Below are 17,219 nucleotides of genomic sequence, written 5' to 3'. Positions count from 1 at the left end.
AACTTGTAATATTTTTAGGGATCTGTGGAGATGCAAATGTCAAGATATATACACATCTTCCATTCTATTTCTATCAGAAGCTGACCCATGCTGATAGGAATAAAAAGATACAGGGGTTTTTGCCAAGTTAATGCAGAATTCAAAGTATTCTGCATGGGTTTCAAATATGCTTTTAAGCCATAAAATAACTTTCACAGGTCTGCAAAGTAGAGCAGCAGCATGTCATCAGCGTAGAGCAATTTGTTCATCCCATGTGAAGCACCTTTTCCATCCCCTTGGAGAAGGACTTTTTTTTACATTAGAGCCACAGGCAGAGTGGAATTGTAGGTGAAAACTACAGTAGGGACAGGGGACTCCAGAAACAAAATAATAATGCCCAACAAACCAATGATAGTTGATACAACCTTTGATTAAGAGAGTGCACAGAGAAGCTTTGCAGTGAAAAAAGGCTGAAACTGACACCCTGCGAAGAAACTGTTACTTGCCTGTAACAAACATCTGCAGCTAGATAGCTCTTGCGCCTTTACATATGACTACTTCATCTTCCTCAAGATGACCATCAGCTTGATGATAGTAGGTTGAGCCAAATTCACGCAGAGACTCAACAAACAACCTGAAGGACTTCCACAAAAGCTGTAGAATGGTGCCATGAGAAGAACTTGGTAGTCGACGGGCGTCAACTGGCAAGAAATAGGAATGACCATGTCAAAAAGGGCACTTTCCTACAGTTGTCTCAAATACTAGGTGGCCATTTTTGCACAGCAAGAGGTGGTCTGTGTAATGTGCGTTCAAACAGGGCAAAGTGAGCCAAAGAGGCAGTGACAAACTGAAGTGGATTTGGCAGTGGATCACGTTGTGGCAGCATGTAGACTTGTTATGAGATAAGTCAGGGTGCAGAGTTGTAATTGCTAAGATAATGTGCCAGGGTCTGGTTTCTCTGCCTCCATAGCCCTTTGCCTTGCTGCTGGTTCCTTTTCCTTTTAATCTTCACTCTTTGCTTCCTCTCTCCTTCCTAGCTGCGCCCATTTTGACACTGCTGCCACTATCACTTCTCCTCCCTATGCTGGACACCCTTCTCTTGTCCAGCCTTTTTACCCTATTGCCTTTTCTGGTCCCTTCCACAGCCCTCTCCTGTCTCCTGGTTTGTTGACTTTGCTGTGAGTTTTAATTAGTTTCTGTGTTTATTGCCAGTTGTCAACGGAAGCATCAATTTGCTTCCCTTCTAGTTCATAAAGCTAAAATGTTTGTGGGAACCCTCTACCTGTTTTCTGCTCTGTCCCTTGTGACAGTGGTCGATTCAGCTGGGGAGGAGTGATGACCTTTAGTGGAGGGAGCAAGGTTGTTTGGGAAGCTGTGGAGCAGGAATTAGCAGCAATTGCCCTTGTGTGCAACCACTTGGTTATGTGTCCTAATGCTTGTCTGTTGACTTGTGTTTGAAAGTGTGTTTGATTTTGCTGCAAATGGTGTGTTGTCATTTTGCACATGGTTTTCCTTCTTTATTTACAGTACTCTGGGTACTTGCATGGTTTGCTCTGCATGGAGGTGCCTTTCTGAACTTGGGAGATGTGTGCGTTTTGTATGTCTGTGATTTACAATGGAACCGCTTGAAGGCAGCTTCCTTTTAATCTGCAAAGGTGTGTCTGTCTTAATGCCTTGTTCATATGCATTTAGTGTTCATATTTGCTATATTGTGCTTTTAGGTGTTTCAGCATTCTAAAATTCGGGCCTCTGTCCTCTCTCTATATGAATGTATACATTTCTCTGTATTCCTGTAAATGTGTGTACTTATTGGTGCAGCCCGTATATGTGAACTTTTAGTGATTTTATATGCTTGTATATGTAGGTCTGTCTATGACATGTTTGTGTGGGACTGTATGTAGAATTGCCTGTGTCCATGTTTGTGACTTGTTTGTGAAAAGTTCTAACACTGTACATTTTGGAGGCCCCTTTGTGTGTTTGTACATAGCAGAATGTTTGTTAGAGTTATAATTGGAACTATATAAACGTATAACTACCTCAGACATGCATTTTTCTAAACTTGTGTAGTGGCTAGTGATTTAACTTTTTTTAGGTTTAAGCAGACTTAAAATCAAGTTATGCCAAGTCATTATAGAAGTGCCCCTGTTTTAATGGTTGAATATATTTGACTGAACAGAAGTGTCCGGCAATCTGCCAATCAGAATTATGAAAAACATTAATTGCTGCCAGGCAAATCGAGTTACCTAAACAATGCTTTCCGGAGTATTCCTCGTTTAGTGTTAATGCCCCAATGCTTCCTGCCGAAGTGACCATACTTCCTCCCTAACTAATCAGTCCACAGCATGACCTTTCTGCCTCTGATACTGCTCCCATAAGAGGTCGTGTAACACGACCCCACAAGCTATGAATCTTGGAATTGTTGTCCCTTTTGCTAAACTTTATTTCAAACCTTTCATCACAAAGCATTTCACCACGTTAAAAACCTGGCTCTTCTCAACCCCCTTATGTCTCTTTTGGTGTGCTCTAACTGGGCTAGCTTTCCACTGTCTCCAGCAGGGGAATACCTGGATTGATACTGGAGTGTTTTAGAAATCTACTTCAATCATCTATCCATAATAATGCCTGTGAGTAAGTCCTCATAGGAAGCTGCTTCAGCCCTTTATCCTGCCTCCACAGTGCATCTTTTCGGCCTTCAATTGTTTCTCCATAGAAGAGATGCTGTACTTGTGATACGTCCCACAGATCATGGGTATCGTGCCCGCAGGCACATTCAGGAGTGATACTGGATTGGATGTGTGGTCCATGTAATAATGCCTTCATCTGAGAATTTATCGCTGGAATCATGCTTCAGCAGATGGTGCCATCACTGTCTATTCAAGCACTTTGTCTTCAGTTGCAGCTTCCATCAGAAAAAAATGTCAAGGAATCGCTGACTGAACAAGTGTCATGTCCCTGTAAATAGAGTATCATACATCTAGGCCTGCAATCCCTGCCTCCATTGGATTTATCTCAGCACTCAGTCCTGCATCAGAGAATCTGTGCCAGTAACATTTTTCTATTGCAATTTATGTCAAGTCATTAGCCCACTTGTATTTTGCGTCCACATGTGTTTTGCCCAAACCCTGAGTCAATCAGCATGTATACAACATATGCCCACACATTGGAACTTTGGGTCCAAGTTACAGCAAATGGTTCAAGAGACGGAATGCAATATAAGGGCGATGCTATCAAGATATGTAAAACAATGCAGGCCTGGCCTAGTAATGAATCTTCAACTCTGCAAGGCAGACCCCTAAAAATGGTCCAAGGCATAAAATAAGTTGTGATGTTTGTCCAATAAGGTAATATTAATGAAGAATTTGGAAAACATCTAAAACAATATACATTTTGGGGAAATATTGCATTAAATACATTTACATTTACATTTTGCGCATGTGCTCCCAGGTGTGGAGAGACATGCTTATCAACCCTTTCGTCCACAAACTCAATGTGTGGCTGTCGCTACACATGCTTAAATGCTACCGCCATCTAGTGTTGGCCTCAGACATTTGCAAGTTGTTTTTCTTCAAAGAAGACTTTTTTCATTGGTATACATTGCATATAGGCACCGACTCCATGTTGTTTTTCCGTCATTGGGTTTGGCAGTACACTGAGCGGACCCAGTTTGTTATATCCTGAGCATGTTTTTTTTCTGCCTCATTCGGTTACTTCTCAATTGTGTTCAGTTGGATCTGTGCAAACCCCAGTAATTTGGCTCTGCAGCATGTGAACACCTTTGGCAGAACTGAAGACCATAGACGCCCTGGGACGTGGAGAACGTGCAAGGCCAAGAACTCACGCCTGTCCTTCATCACAGGATGCTGCTTCGGTGATGTAATGGACACCCTTGTCAGAATAACCCTTGCTGCCATCCAAAATATCCGTAAGTGTATCATCATGAGGTGTGCAACTTGTGCCTGTACACCCAAGCACATCCACGCCTCCTGTCTGTCGTGCCACTCCTTCAGATCCCAAAAAAACATCAATAATTCAAGGGATCGTCGCGGGCTCACCAGAGGATATATGCCAGCAGAGTACCTCCGAGACCCTGGACATCTTTGGGGAAGAAAAGACCCTCTGTTCCAAAGAACAGGAAGACGCCGGCATGTCTGGTCTCCCAGACGCACAACCACTACCGAGTCCAACCATGAAGAGAGAGAGGATGTCAACCTAGCGCCAAAGACCAGTCCTCCACCCACACCATGCCCAGGAACATTAGTGTACCTTCAGTCCCTGTCGCCCATATTACTCAGTCAAGGTGCCAAAGAAAGTCCAACGCTAAGGTAGAGCACTGCTGCTGAGGGAACTGGCATGGAGGTACCTTTGCTTTGAGGTAAATGAACACTAGCAATTCAACAAACTTCCTGTTTAGTCACTGTTAGACGGGGACCTGGAGGGTCGGCCGAGCACAGTGATCGCACAGACAGGTAACTTCCCCCCCACAGATGGACACCACACAAAGCTTATGGTAACACCTTTTATAGGCACTTCGGGTAGTAGAGTGGTACGATACAGGACGATCAGGACACGATGATCCTCTCAATTCTAGTCTCTAGTAAGGGAAGGGGGTAGCGGGACAGTCTTGGTACCCACGGGTACGGGTGTGTAACGGTGATAGCTCACAATCCTCGAGCTCGGTGTTCGGAGGGGTCAGACCGCGGCAGCGCCGGCAGGTCCCGAAGAGGTCGTAGGTGGCACGGGCCGCGGCAGCGCCAGCAGGTCCCAACGAGGATGAAGGTTACAACGGGCCGCGGCAGCGCCAGCAGGTCCCACGAGAATGCAGGTTGCAACGGGCCGCGGCAGCGCCAGCAGGTCCCACGAGGATGAAGGTTACAACGGGCCGCGGCAGCGCCAGCAGGTCCCACGAGAATGCAGGTTGCAGAGGGCCGCGGCAGCGCCAGCAGGTCCCACGAGGATGAAGGTTGCAGAGGGCCGCGGCAGCGCCAGCAGGTCCCACGAGGATGAAGGTTGCAGAGGGCCGCGGCAGCGCCAGCAGGCAGGACAATAGTTCACAAGGCAGGGCTGTGGCAGCGCCAACAGTCCGTCAAGGATGAGTTTGTCGCGGTGTCTCTCGACTCCAGGATACAACTGCCTTCCTGTCCTGGGGCTGCCTCAGTTATAGGTCTGGCGCCCTTTGATGTCCGGACCCTCGCTCTTGGAGGTCGGGAGGTCCGGGATGAGGGAGTCCAGACACCCAGCAGGGGGGTGGAGCCAGTGCCCGAGGAGGCTGGGGGTGCTCGGCACCTGGCGGGGGAGAGCCATCGACACTTCGTACTCCCATTGACCTGCCAAGTGGGCCGTTCACCTCCTGGGTGGAGGGTGGTGCCGGGATGTCGGGGCCTGGCCAGGCCCAGGGTTGGGGTCGGGCTGAGGCCGCACGGCCGCGTGGTGCCGTGTCCAAGATGGCGGCTGAGCCGGGCAATGGTGCTGACGGTGGCCCGGGCCCTGTCCTGCGGGGAGGGAGCGAGCCCTTCATGTGGCCTGTCCAACATGCGTCCCCCCCAGCTGAAGGCGGGGAGAGTCACCCATCTTCTTGGGGACTTTCCTCGTCGAGGCGGAAAAAGCGGGACAGGCCATCCGCGTTGGCGTGGTCTTGGCCGGGTCGATGTTCCACAGTGAAGTCCATCCCCTGCAGGGAGATGGACCAACGTAGTAGTTTCGGGTTTTCCCCCCGCATCTGCATGAGCCATTGCAGGGGTCGATGATCGGTCTGGACCCGGAAGTGGGTGCCGAAGAGATAAGGCCGGAGCTTTTTGAGGGCCCACACCACGGCGAAGGCCTCCCTCTCGATGGTGCTCCAGCGTCGTTCTCGGGCCAGGAGCCGTCTGCTGATGAAAGCCACTGGCTGGTCAAGTCCTTCGGGGTTCAGCTGGGAAAGGACTGCCCCAACGCCGTGGTCGGAGGCATCTGTTTGGACGATAAATTCCCGGCTGTAGTCGGGGGCCTGGAGTACCGGGGCGGAGCACATGGCGGCCTTCAGCTTCTCGAAGGCCGCTTGACAGTCTGGGGTCCAGTTGACCTCCTTTGGTTGGTTTTTAGAGGTGAGTTCCGTGAGGGGCCCTACGATGCTGCCATAGTCCCTCACGAACCGTCGGTAGTAGCCTGAGAGTCCCAAGAAGGCGCGGACCTCGGTCTGGGTGATGGGGGGCTGCCACGACTGGATGGCAGCGATCTTGAGTTGCAGAGGGGCCACCAGACCGCTTCCCACCTGGTGCCCGAGATAGGTCACGGACCCCTGGCCAATTTGGCATTTGCTGGCCTTGATCGTGAGGCCCGCTCGTTGGAGGGCCTGTAGCACCTCTCGGAGGTGGTGGAGGTGGTCGGACCAGTGGTGACTGTACACAGCGATATCGTCCAGGTAGGCGGCGCTGAATCCTTCGAGTCCTGCCAGGACCTGGTTTACTAGCCGCTGAAATGTTGCTGGCGCATTCTTCATGCCGAATGGCATGACCTTGAAGTGATAGTGGCCATCAGGGGTAGAGAATGCCGATCGTTCTTGGGCCCGGGGTGTGAGACCGATCTGCCAGTAGCCCGCTGTCAGGTCGAAGATGCTGAGGTAGCGGGCAGCTCCCATGTGGTCGATTAGTTCATCTGCTCGGGGGATGGGGTGTGCGTCTGTTCTGGTGACCGCATTCAAGCCCCGGTAGTCGACGCAGAACCGGAGCTCCGGCGTGGCGCCGGGGGCGGCCGCTTTGGGGACCAGTACCACTGGGCTGGCCCAGGGGCTGTCTGAGGGCTCGATGATCCCGAGTGTGAGCATCTTGGCCACCTCCTCTTGGATGCAGGCCCGTACCCGATCTGGTACGCGGTAGGCCCGATGGCGGATAGGGGGACTGTCTCCAGTGTCCACGTCGTGTAAGCACCAGGGGGTGACCCCTGGGGTGAGGGAGAACAGGGTGGAGAACTGGAGCAGGAGGACTCGGCAGTCTTGGCGCTGTTCCAGGGTGAGGGCCTCCGAGAGGCGGACCCCGTCCACGGAGCCGTCTTTCTCCCGTGACCGTAGGAGGTCAGGAAGGGGTTCGGAGTCCTCCTCGGTTCCATTGTCGGTTGCCATCAGGAGACTGAGTTCGGAGCGTACAAAGTGGGGTTTCAGTCTATTAGCGTGGAGGACCCGGAGAGGGTTTCGGGAAGATTCCATATCGATGAGATAGGTGACAGGGCTCTTGCGCTCGATTACTTTGAAGGGCCCCGTCCATTTGTCTTGCAGGGCGCATGGTTCGGTGGGAGACATTACCCACACTTGTTGGCCGGGTTCAAATTCGATGGAGGATGCATTTTGATCGTACCACCTTTTCATGTCCTCCTGACTGGCCTCCAGGTTTGCTTTTGCCATCTCTCTGAACCTTCTGGTCTGGTTGCGGAGGGTTAGGAGGTACTTGAAAACATCTGGAGTGTTCTTTAGAGGGGGCATTTCCCAGCCTTCTTTGACTAGGCTGAGCGGGCCTCGCACCGGGTGTCCATACAAGAGTTCGAAAGGGCTGAAGCCGAGGGACTTCTGGGGGACTTCTCGGTAGGCAAAGAGAAGGCACGGTAGTAGCACATCCCACTGGCGACGGAGGGGCTCTTCCAACCCCCCAATCATCCCTTTGAGCGTGCGGTTGAACCGCTCAACCAGTCCGTTCCCTTGAGGGTGATAGGGGGTCGTGAATCGGTAGGTGACCCCACACTGTTGCCAGAGGGACTTCATGTATTTTGAGATAAAGTTCGTACCCCTGTCGCTGACGACTTCCCGGGGGAAGCCCACTCGAGAGAAGATCCCCATCAAGGCTCGACCCACTACTGGGGCTGTTATCGTACGAAGGGGGACCGCCTCAGGATAGCGGGTAGCGTGATCCACCAGGACCAGGATGAAGCGATGTCCCTGTGCTGTTCGGGGGTCCAGGGGCCCCACAATGTCTATTCCCACCCTTTCGAACGGGGTGGTCACCACGGGGAAGGGTTGTAGGGGTGCCTTGAGTTTGCGGCCGCTCTTCCCACTGGCCTGGCAGGTCGGGCAGGACCGGCAATGGTTGGATACGTCATTTCTCATTTTGGGCCAAAAAAAGTGAGTCACCAGGCGGTGGTAGGTCTTGTCTTGGCACAGGTGCCCGGCCAGGGGGACATCATGGGCTAGGTTCAACAGGAAGTCTCTGAAGTGGAGGGGCACCACCAGCACTCGCCCGGCCCCCAGTTCTGCGATTTTCTGTTCGCTGTACAAGAGATCATTGTCCCAATAAACCCAGTGGGCCCCGGTGGTGTCTCCTTGGCTCTGGGCGAGCGCTTGCTGTCGCAATCCCTCGAGAGAGGGGCAGGTCTTTTGCTCCTGCCGGAATTGTTCCTGGGTGGGCCCCCCTTCTTGACGCCACTGAGCCAGGTCGGGAAGCTCGGGGGGCTGTGTGGACCCCTCTGGGGTGGGGTCCGGGTGGTCGGTCTGGAGGAAGTCTTCTTCTGGAGTGATCGAGGGCGGAGGTGCTGCCCATTCTGGTTCTTCTGGTCTAGGGATGGTGCGGGTGGCCATGGACCGGGTGGTTACGCACGCCCAGTCCGGGAGACCCAACATCCCCAGATGCTCTCTTCTTTCCACAGCGGCCCACGGGGAGCTCTCGAGATCGTTCCCCAGGAGGCAGTCTACGGGGGCATCGTCACGGACAGTTACTTTCAGCATGCCGGACACTCCTCCCCATTCGAAGGGGACGCAGGCCATCCGACACAGGCTCTCCGAGTTATCTGCCGATCGGACGGGGCAAAGTACGTTTGGTAGGATTTGTTCTGGGGTCACCAGGTGACAGCGGACGGCCGTCACACTGGCCCCGGTGTCACGCAGGGCCTCGGCCTTGCGCCCATTGATGCTCACCCATTGGCTGTACTTCCGAGTGTTGGCGGGCAGGGGAGTCCGCTGGACCATGTCTCTTCCTCCTAGGCATGCCAGGGTCATGGCGGCGGGTTCCCACTCGAACTGCTCCGACTCATAGGTCTCCGTGTCTTCGGAGACTTGTTCTTCTCCCAGGGCGGCGGCCGCCATCTGGCGGGGCCCGGGGGCCTGGTTCTTCGGGCAGGTCGGGTCACTGGCATAGTGGCCGACTCGCTGGCATCGATGACACGTCACGTTAGCTCGGAACCCCGGGCGCATCGGGGGGTTTCCCCGGCCTGCTGGGGCCGGGGTGGCGTTAGTGGGTGCGGCCGGGGCGGCGTCTCTGCCCCGGCCCGGGCCTCCTCCTCCTCCTCGGGGACGATGGTGACCTTGGTTGGTTCTGTTCTGCTCGTTCGGCCCACTCCGGGCCACTCGGGTGCTCTCCCACCGGTCAGCCTCGGTGGCGAGCTGCCGGGGTTCAGTCAATTTACTGTCGAGGAGGTGCTGCCTGAGCTCGACAAAGCAGTTGTTGGAGAGGTGTTCCCACACAATGAGATTGAAGAGTTGTTCGTAAGTGGTTACGTTGTTACCCTTGATCCACCCCTCGAAGGCTCGGCTGAAATAGTTCACGTATTCCAACCACGTCGTACCTGGGATCCTGGTGCAGTTGCGGAACCTCTGGCGGTACATTTCGGGTGTAAGTCCATATCGACTGAGGAGGGCGGCCTTCATGTGGTCATAGGACGTCATTTGATGGTCCGGAAGCTGCAGCAGGGCATCACGACCCTCGTTGACGAATCTTCCCCATAGACCGGCTCCCCAGTCACTTCGAGCGACCCGGTGGGCGGTCATGGCAATCTCATAGGCCTTGAACCACTGCTGTATGTCGTCGTTCCGGTGATATTCTCGGACCACATCCTTGGGGATGTGGACCTTCTGCTCGGTAGGACCCGGGGAGTGCGGTTGCTCGGGCACCCCTAGGTTTTTGTTCAGTTTGCGCATTTCTATCTCTGCTAGTTTGCACTCGTGTTCGTATGCCAGTCTTTTTTCTTCGAGGTCTCTCTGTCTCTGTTTTTCCTCTCGCTCTTCTCTGAGCCGTAAGTGTTCTAAGTTTATTTTTTGTTCCGCCAGTTTCAATTCTCCGTCTAATCTGAGTCGTGCCAAGTCTAACTCGTGTAATCTATTTTTTTCCCGCTCTTGGATCTCTTCATGGGAGGGGCCTGTTCTCCGTTCCTCCGTCCGGGTGGTGTTGACTTCCGGGGCTGCGGGGTCCCGGGGGGTTGCGGTATTTGTCTCTGTCCAGGCCTCTAGGGCGTTTTTGAAGTCTTCTTTTGTGCTTAGCCCGGTGGTAGCAATGCCTAAGTCCATGCAAAATTGTTTGAGCTCTCGGTGGTTGTATTCTTCCAGCTTTTCCATCTGGAACTTCTCCGCCGATCCGCTCTCTTTGGTCGTCATTGTGGTTTTAGTCGTAGGGTGAGTTACTGTCTGTACGGTACGCGTTGGTTCGGATCGCGCCGCTAGCCACCAATGTTAGACGGGGACCTGGAGGGTCGGCCGAGCACAGTGATCGCACAGACAGGTAACTTCCCCCCCACAGATGGACACCACACAAAGCTTATGGTAACACCTTTTATAGGCACTTCGGGTAGTAGAGTGGTACGATACAGGACGATCAGGACACGATGATCCTCTCAATTCTAGTCTCTAGTAAGGGAAGGGGGTAGCGGGACAGTCTTGCTACCCACGGGTACGGGTGTGTAACGGTGATAGCTCACAATCCTCGAGCTCGGTGTTCGGAGGGGTCAGACCGCGGCAGCGCCGGCAGGTCCCGAAGAGGTCGTAGGTGGCACGGGCCGCGGCAGCGCCAGCAGGTCCCAACGAGGATGAAGGTTACAACGGGCCGCGGCAGCGCCAGCAGGTCCCACGAGAATGCAGGTTGCAACGGGCCGCGGCAGCGCCAGCAGGTCCCACGAGGATGAAGGTTACAACGGGCCGCGGCAGCGCCAGCAGGTCCCACGAGAATGCAGGTTGCAGAGGGCCGCGGCAGCGCCAGCAGGTCCCACGAGGATGAAGGTTGCAGAGGGCCGCGGCAGCGCCAGCAGGTCCCACGAGGATGAAGGTTGCAGAGGGCCGCGGCAGCGCCAGCAGGCAGGACAATAGTTCACAAGGCAGGGCTGTGGCAGCGCCAACAGTCCGTCAAGGATGAGTTCGTCGCGGTGTCTCTCGACTCCAGGATACAACTGCCTTCCTGTCCTGGGGCTGCCTCAGTTATAGGTCTGGCGCCCTTTGATGTCCGGACCCTCGCTCTTGGAGGTCGGGAGGTCCGGGATGAGGGAGTCCAGACACCCAGCAGGGGGGTGGAGCCAGCGCCCGAGGAGGCTGGGGGTGCTCGGCACCTGGCGGGGGAGAGCCATCGACACTTCGTACTCCCATTGACCTGCCAAGTGGGCCGTTCACCTCCTGGGTGGAGGGTGGTGCCGGGATGTCGGGGCCTGGCCAGGCCCAGGGTTGGGGTCGGGCTGAGGCCGCACGGCCGCGTGGTGCCGTGTCCAAGATGGCGGCTGAGCCGGGCAATGGTGCTGACGGTGGCCCGGGCCCTGTCCTGCGGGGAGGGAGCGAGCCCTTCATGTGGCCTGTCCAACAGTCACCACAGCTCCAAGAGTGTTTACCGAGTGCCCAGCAGTGGTGGCTATGCATTTGTCAAGGGCAAGCGTTCACTTTGTCCCTACCTTGACAATTGGCTTATCGAGAGCAGCAGCACGCAGCAGTGTCTAGCTCACACACAGTGGTGTTCCTGTTTCACAGCTTGGAGTTCACCATACATACCACCAAGTCCTACCTTCACCCTTTAAAGATCCAAACCTTCCTAGGGTCAGTATTGACTACAGTCTCGGGTAAAGCCTACTCAGCCCAGCAGCGTCTCACAGCCTTTCAGCAGCTGCTCCCTCTTTTATAGCCCAGTTGTCAGTTCACTGTGGAGACTATCATGTGCCTTTTAGCGGTGATGCTCTCCTGCATTGCTACTGTTCCACATGCAAGGCTTCATATTTGCCCCCTCAGATACTGCCTCATGTTTCAATGGCCCCAAGAAGAGGGTCACTGGGAAGGTCTAGTGTTAGTACAGGCCAAGGCGTACCGCTCTCTGCAATGGTGAAATAGCTACTTGTTGTGAAGCAGGTATTTTGCAGATCAGTACAGCAAGTGACCGTTGTTGCTTTGCTACATGTATTCACATCTGCTATCGTAAAACAAATATTTTTCTACCTGCTTCACCAAAGGGGGCACTCCACTTGTAAGAATGGGGCGGTCATGGCCTTTCTAGGAAACAACCCACGACCAGATATCTGCAATGCAGCTGCCTGGTCAACACCACACACTTCTACCAAGCACTAATGTGTGGACATCTTTACACAGTCTGGCCTACCATGGCCCGTTTTAGAGATCTGCATCTCCCACACCCTAGGCACCACATCCAGAGGACGCTGCTTTACAGTCAATGCTAAGAATGTGCATTTACAGCCACACATGCTACTAATCTGATATGCTACTTACTTACCCTGCAAGCATCTGTTCTTAGCTTGTAGTGCTGTAGATTCACGTCTCCACTCTCCTTCCCGGACTGTATGATTGTTTAGTATTCTTTATTTCACTGCACTTCACGCACCATACTTGAATTGACACTCCATACATGCCACCCGCTGTGCAAAAGCAATCTAACATGAAATGAGTGCCCCTGCGTATTGTATTCCAAGAGTAGGAGTCGCACAATATCTCATGACGCGACAGACTTCTTTGCAGAAAGACAACTTGCAAATGCCCAAACCAAACACTAGATGGCAGGAGTGTGCTAAGCATGTGAATTTACTGCACTACACACTACGAACAGATGCTTACAGGGCAAGTATAATTTTCCTTTTCAAACTTCGTGATCACCAGATGTAGGTCACCGCCTTGATTGTCTTTGCACTAAGAGGTCTCTGGACCAATTTGACCCATTTAACCTTGCACATTTATCAGTCCTCAAACTTTGTGCAAAGCTTCAAAGTTTTTCCTCCGCATAATTTGTGTCAGTTACTTCAGATGTTTACATGATGTGTAATCTTTTCAAAACATGCAGAATTTTAGTTGCGAAAAAGTCTGGGAAAACGATTTTCATTGTCGATAATGCTGTCGCAAAAAATAATTTTTGCCCCAAAAAAAGTTATAGAAAGGAGAATTTTGTCAAATGTTCTATACTTAACCACTACAAAGTTTTTAAACTTAACAAAACTTTGCAGGCAAAATTTACATTTCAACGACCCACGATTCTAAGCCCTTTCTCAGTAATTTGGGCACTAAAGCCGAGTCAAGGTACTTGGCCTGGTCATATCGACGTAGTGATAGTGTCTGTAATGTGCATTAAGGTAACTGGATGGGCACGCCGAATGACAGTTATACAAAGGCTTTTGTAGCCTTCCACTTTACACGCAGGTTAAGAGACCGTGCATTTCTCACATATCCTCATTTAAATCCAAGCACGCCTCAAAAGAGAACTTCAAAAATAGAAAATGTTACCCTTTGCAGTTTTAATAGCTCCTACTCCATTTCAGAAGTGCTTGTCCTTTTGTGTGTGGAGTGTGCATTGGTTGAAGATTGTCTTTTGTGACTTTGAATCAGTCTTGCGCCTCCTGTGGCCTGTTCCTGTCACCTCTGTCCTGCGTTCCACTCCATGTTTTCATCTCTTTCCGTTGCTCGTGTCTTTTTGTCCCCTTCACCTGTTCCCCTTTCTTCACGACCTTCCCTTTGTCTCCCATCCCTTTCTGTTTCCTTTCTCATCTTGTAACAGACTTTATCTCCTTTCTCTGAAGCAGATCTCAGATTTCCTTCCTGCTCAGTTCCGGAAAGAGGTTGGTTACTTTGGAGGCTCATGCTCTTCATTGGGGAGGTTCACCCATGTGCTGAGGTCGCCCTCATAGTAATTGAAATTTAACAGCATGTAATTTGATTGCAGTCCGCGCTCCAGACAAACCGTTCTGTCTCATGCCTACATTTGGCCTGTGTCCCATACGTAGACATTGACACTTCTTGCTTGCTTGAGAGAAGGAGCCAGCGTCCTGGAGCAGTTGCATATGTCCTTAAACGTGAGCTACTTCACAAGTCCTAGAAATACGAGGGCTCCACTCTCAAGGCTCTATATTCCGGCTACTTGAGGTCCTGTAAAAAAACAATTAACCCCCTATTATGTCCTCAAGCACACCCACCACCATTTTCAAGTGCATCAGGAGGCTTGTACATCGCCAGTTTCTAACTGGCTGCTTTCTTCTACTTTATACTGGGAACACCTCCGCTTAGCGCGCACAAACACAACACACAAACAAGCACACATGGCAAAACAACAAATGCATCTATTTTAGATAGATGTTTGTGACTTCATGCAGCTCTCACAAATGCTAACACTCAATCTGTGTTTCTACAAACTCATCTCAAACGAGCACACAACCTTGTCTATTCTCTCATGGGTACACACAATTATATTCTTAAACTTTTTTACATGCTTCCATTTTCCCCAGTTGCTCTAACAGTGTGTGCATGCGCATACTCTCTCGCTCTTTCACACTCGCTCACACTCCCTCACTCTCTCGCTCACACTCTTCTTTAGTATGCTGTGAAAGTACGCCTGTCCCGGAAAGATTACCTTTGGCAGGCAGTGGTCCTATATTGTGCCTTAGAATTGGTCCTTGTGTCCGCCATCTCTGTTTTCCCTGTGGAATTAATACTGATCCTTTGTCTTTTTGTCACTTCTGCAGAGCCCAAATCCAGCGCTCACTTTCTGTGTCAAGACGCATGACCGCCTTTACTACATGGTAGCCCCATCAGCAGAGGCCATGAGGATCTGGATGGATGTGATCGTGACCGGAGCAGAAGGCTACACGCAGTTTATGAAATGACGAGCATGGGACACAGATTGCATCTAGAGCCCCTCTACGTAAGGTGCTTTCCACCCTGGTTGTCCTGGGAAAACCTCACCTTCTTAGGCTGGATTCTTCTCATCAGTGCCAAGAGAACCTGCAATGTCTGTGAGCAGAGAAGTGCATGCCAGTTACGGATGTACAGTGATCTTTCTACTTTGGGACAAACGAATGGAAGATCCAGACACCTGACCCATGAAGAGAACCAATATGGCTGCCCAGTATGACTCCCCAGACTGCCCATAACATAGTTGCGTGACATGACTGCCAAATATCCCCCAACGTGGTTGCAACCATAGATGGAAATATGGCTGGCAAAAATAACTGCCAACAGTGTCCCAAGATGGCCTCCAGCTGTGGGCTCCAAAAATGGCCTTCTTAGATGGCGGCCACCATTGCCCCATGTATGACCACCCATATGGGTACACTACTTATTTAGGAGTGCATGATTTCTGGATCACTATTCTAGTGTGGAACTGTGGAACAATTCTAGTACAGTCTGGACACAGATAAGTAGATCTTGGTACTCCTGCCTTTCCAACTGGACACATGATGCTTTTATTAACTTAAGACAAAGAGAAAAAACACTATCAGTACATATCTATCTTTTCCCTAGAGTTTAACAAAGTATTTAAATATTTTTTTTCATTTTAAATGAGATGATAAAAACTTTTTACTGATTTTTACATGCAAAAAGGATGAAAACACGCTTATTTTTTCATGCGTTGCTCCAAGTGAAATAATTTCTGGGTTTCCACAGGATGGACTATTCTGGAGATCTTTAAACTTTTGCAATAAAGACTGGTTTTCAGGGAAAAACTAAAATAAATGGACTTGCATATCACGTCATCTAGGGCTGTTTGTGAGAGCCATGGGATGCACGTGTATGCATTAAAGTTAAGAAAGACACCCGTTTCTTCAGTGGGGACTTCCCTGAGTTCAGTTACAACTTGGAGTGCGGGTTTTTATATATTATAGTCTCTTTTTTTATTGATTATTAATTATTGTTGCTGTTGACAAATGTAATACACTAAAGAAAATGGTACAAAAAACACCCGCCAAAGAGACATTGCTATGTTCGTGTGGGAGCGAAGCTGCTGGCAATGGACAAACTGGCTAAAGCTGTTTGAGATGGATGGCAAATTCGTCGAACAGAGGATTGGAGCCTTGTTAACGTGGGTGGAACCTTTACTTGTGGACTTTTGCCATCCCTATATTTTATGAATCCTCATTACTGCCACTCAGCCAGTGTACCATAATTGGGCCAATAGTTGTCCAGTGCCCAACATAATTTGAATTCTGTTTTCATTTTGTTTGTTTTGTGTCGCTACCACAGCCAGCCACATTGTACAGCATGTGGCATTAACTGGACTGACCAATGCTGCCTCCTGCAGGGAGGGCTGCCCCTCCACTGCCCACTGCGTGCCTTCCCAAACATTACTACATTCTTGGGGCTGGGGTGATCAAGCCGCGGAGGATGATTAATATGGTGCTGAACCTCACTGTTATTATTGTATTCCCCCTTCTTTGCTTTTGAGACGAGAGGCTGAGAGTGGTTTTCCATGTGTGCCTGTGTCGGTGTTGTCTTGTCGAGTGCCCTTCATTCACCCTGCTTCCAGTGGTGGGTTGGTCTGTACCTCTTACCTGGTAGATAGGGGCAGAGGATGAACACCTTTTTTTGCTTGCCATGGTTAAGTTGAGGGCTTTCTCTTTCTCTGTACTTGTTCCTCCCTTGAAGATTTGTGAGACCTCCTAGCCCCACACCCTCTCTCAGGAGTTACTTGATGGAGACATTTACTCTCAGAGAGCCTTGACACGTTTATCCTACAGCTCCCTGTTCCTCCACAGATCCCAGGGCCCTGGCAAAATATGCAGCCTTCAGGATCTGCCTCTGTGCCTGCTTGTATCTGGTCCCCCTTACCTACCTTCTCCTCTTCCTCTTCCCACCTCTTGTGACCCTGGGCTCGTCTTTAGTGTTTGTAAACTGGTTGGTAAACATTAAAAGCTGTTTGAGGAATTAAATGGTGTCTTGGGTCACTGATTATGTCATAGGATTGGGTGTTAAAGGGTTCATCATGTCAACTTGTTCAGTGTGTGATGTATGCATGCGTGCATAGCTCTTTCAAATTGACCATGTTACTGGATTCTTCTCTTTTACAGTAGAGAAACTTTACCCTTTGCACCACATGTAAAATAGATCACATCTGCTCCTTAAACCATACCCTTAATGCAAGTAGGTCACATTACTAACATCCAGACACCCTTAAAACATCTACCTTTAGCACAGTAGTCACCAAACTTCTTTAAGCTTCACCCTTGTTTTAAGACCTCTGTCCACTTCTCTTCCCCTTTCTTCAAAACTGGCCTATTCTCAATACACTTAGTCTCATCACTTGCCTTTGCTACTCAAAAAACTCTCAGAG

The 17,219-nt window shown here is 50.9% G+C and overlaps 1 protein-coding gene across 10 annotated transcripts in view; it reads left to right on the top strand.

The window, feature by feature from the left end:
- Positions 1 to 16,818, top strand: part of PHLDB1 (pleckstrin homology like domain family B member 1) — a 417,405-nt gene extending 400,587 nt beyond the window's left edge. For 7 of the 10 annotated variants that reach the window (XM_078682223.1, XM_078682232.1, XM_078682224.1 and 4 more), the window contains one exon: positions 14,635 to 16,818. In XM_078682223.1, coding sequence (XP_078538349.1) covers positions 14,635 to 14,775 — 141 coding nt within the window. In that variant the 3' untranslated portion in view covers positions 14,776 to 16,818. Of the gene's footprint in view, positions 1 to 13,695; positions 13,735 to 14,634 lie in introns of all 10 variants that reach the window. The other 3 variants (XM_078682222.1, XM_078682225.1, XM_078682229.1) reach the window with 1 other exon arrangement.
- Positions 16,819 to 17,219: the final 401 nt, after the last annotated feature.

The sequence above is a fragment of the Lissotriton helveticus genome, chromosome 3_1, assembly GCF_964261635.1.
Source record: "Lissotriton helveticus chromosome 3_1, aLisHel1.1, whole genome shotgun sequence".
NCBI lineage: Eukaryota > Metazoa > Chordata > Amphibia > Caudata > Salamandridae > Lissotriton > Lissotriton helveticus.
The sequence above is the reverse complement of the archived record's forward strand: the minus strand, read 5'-3'. Positions and strand labels throughout refer to the sequence as shown.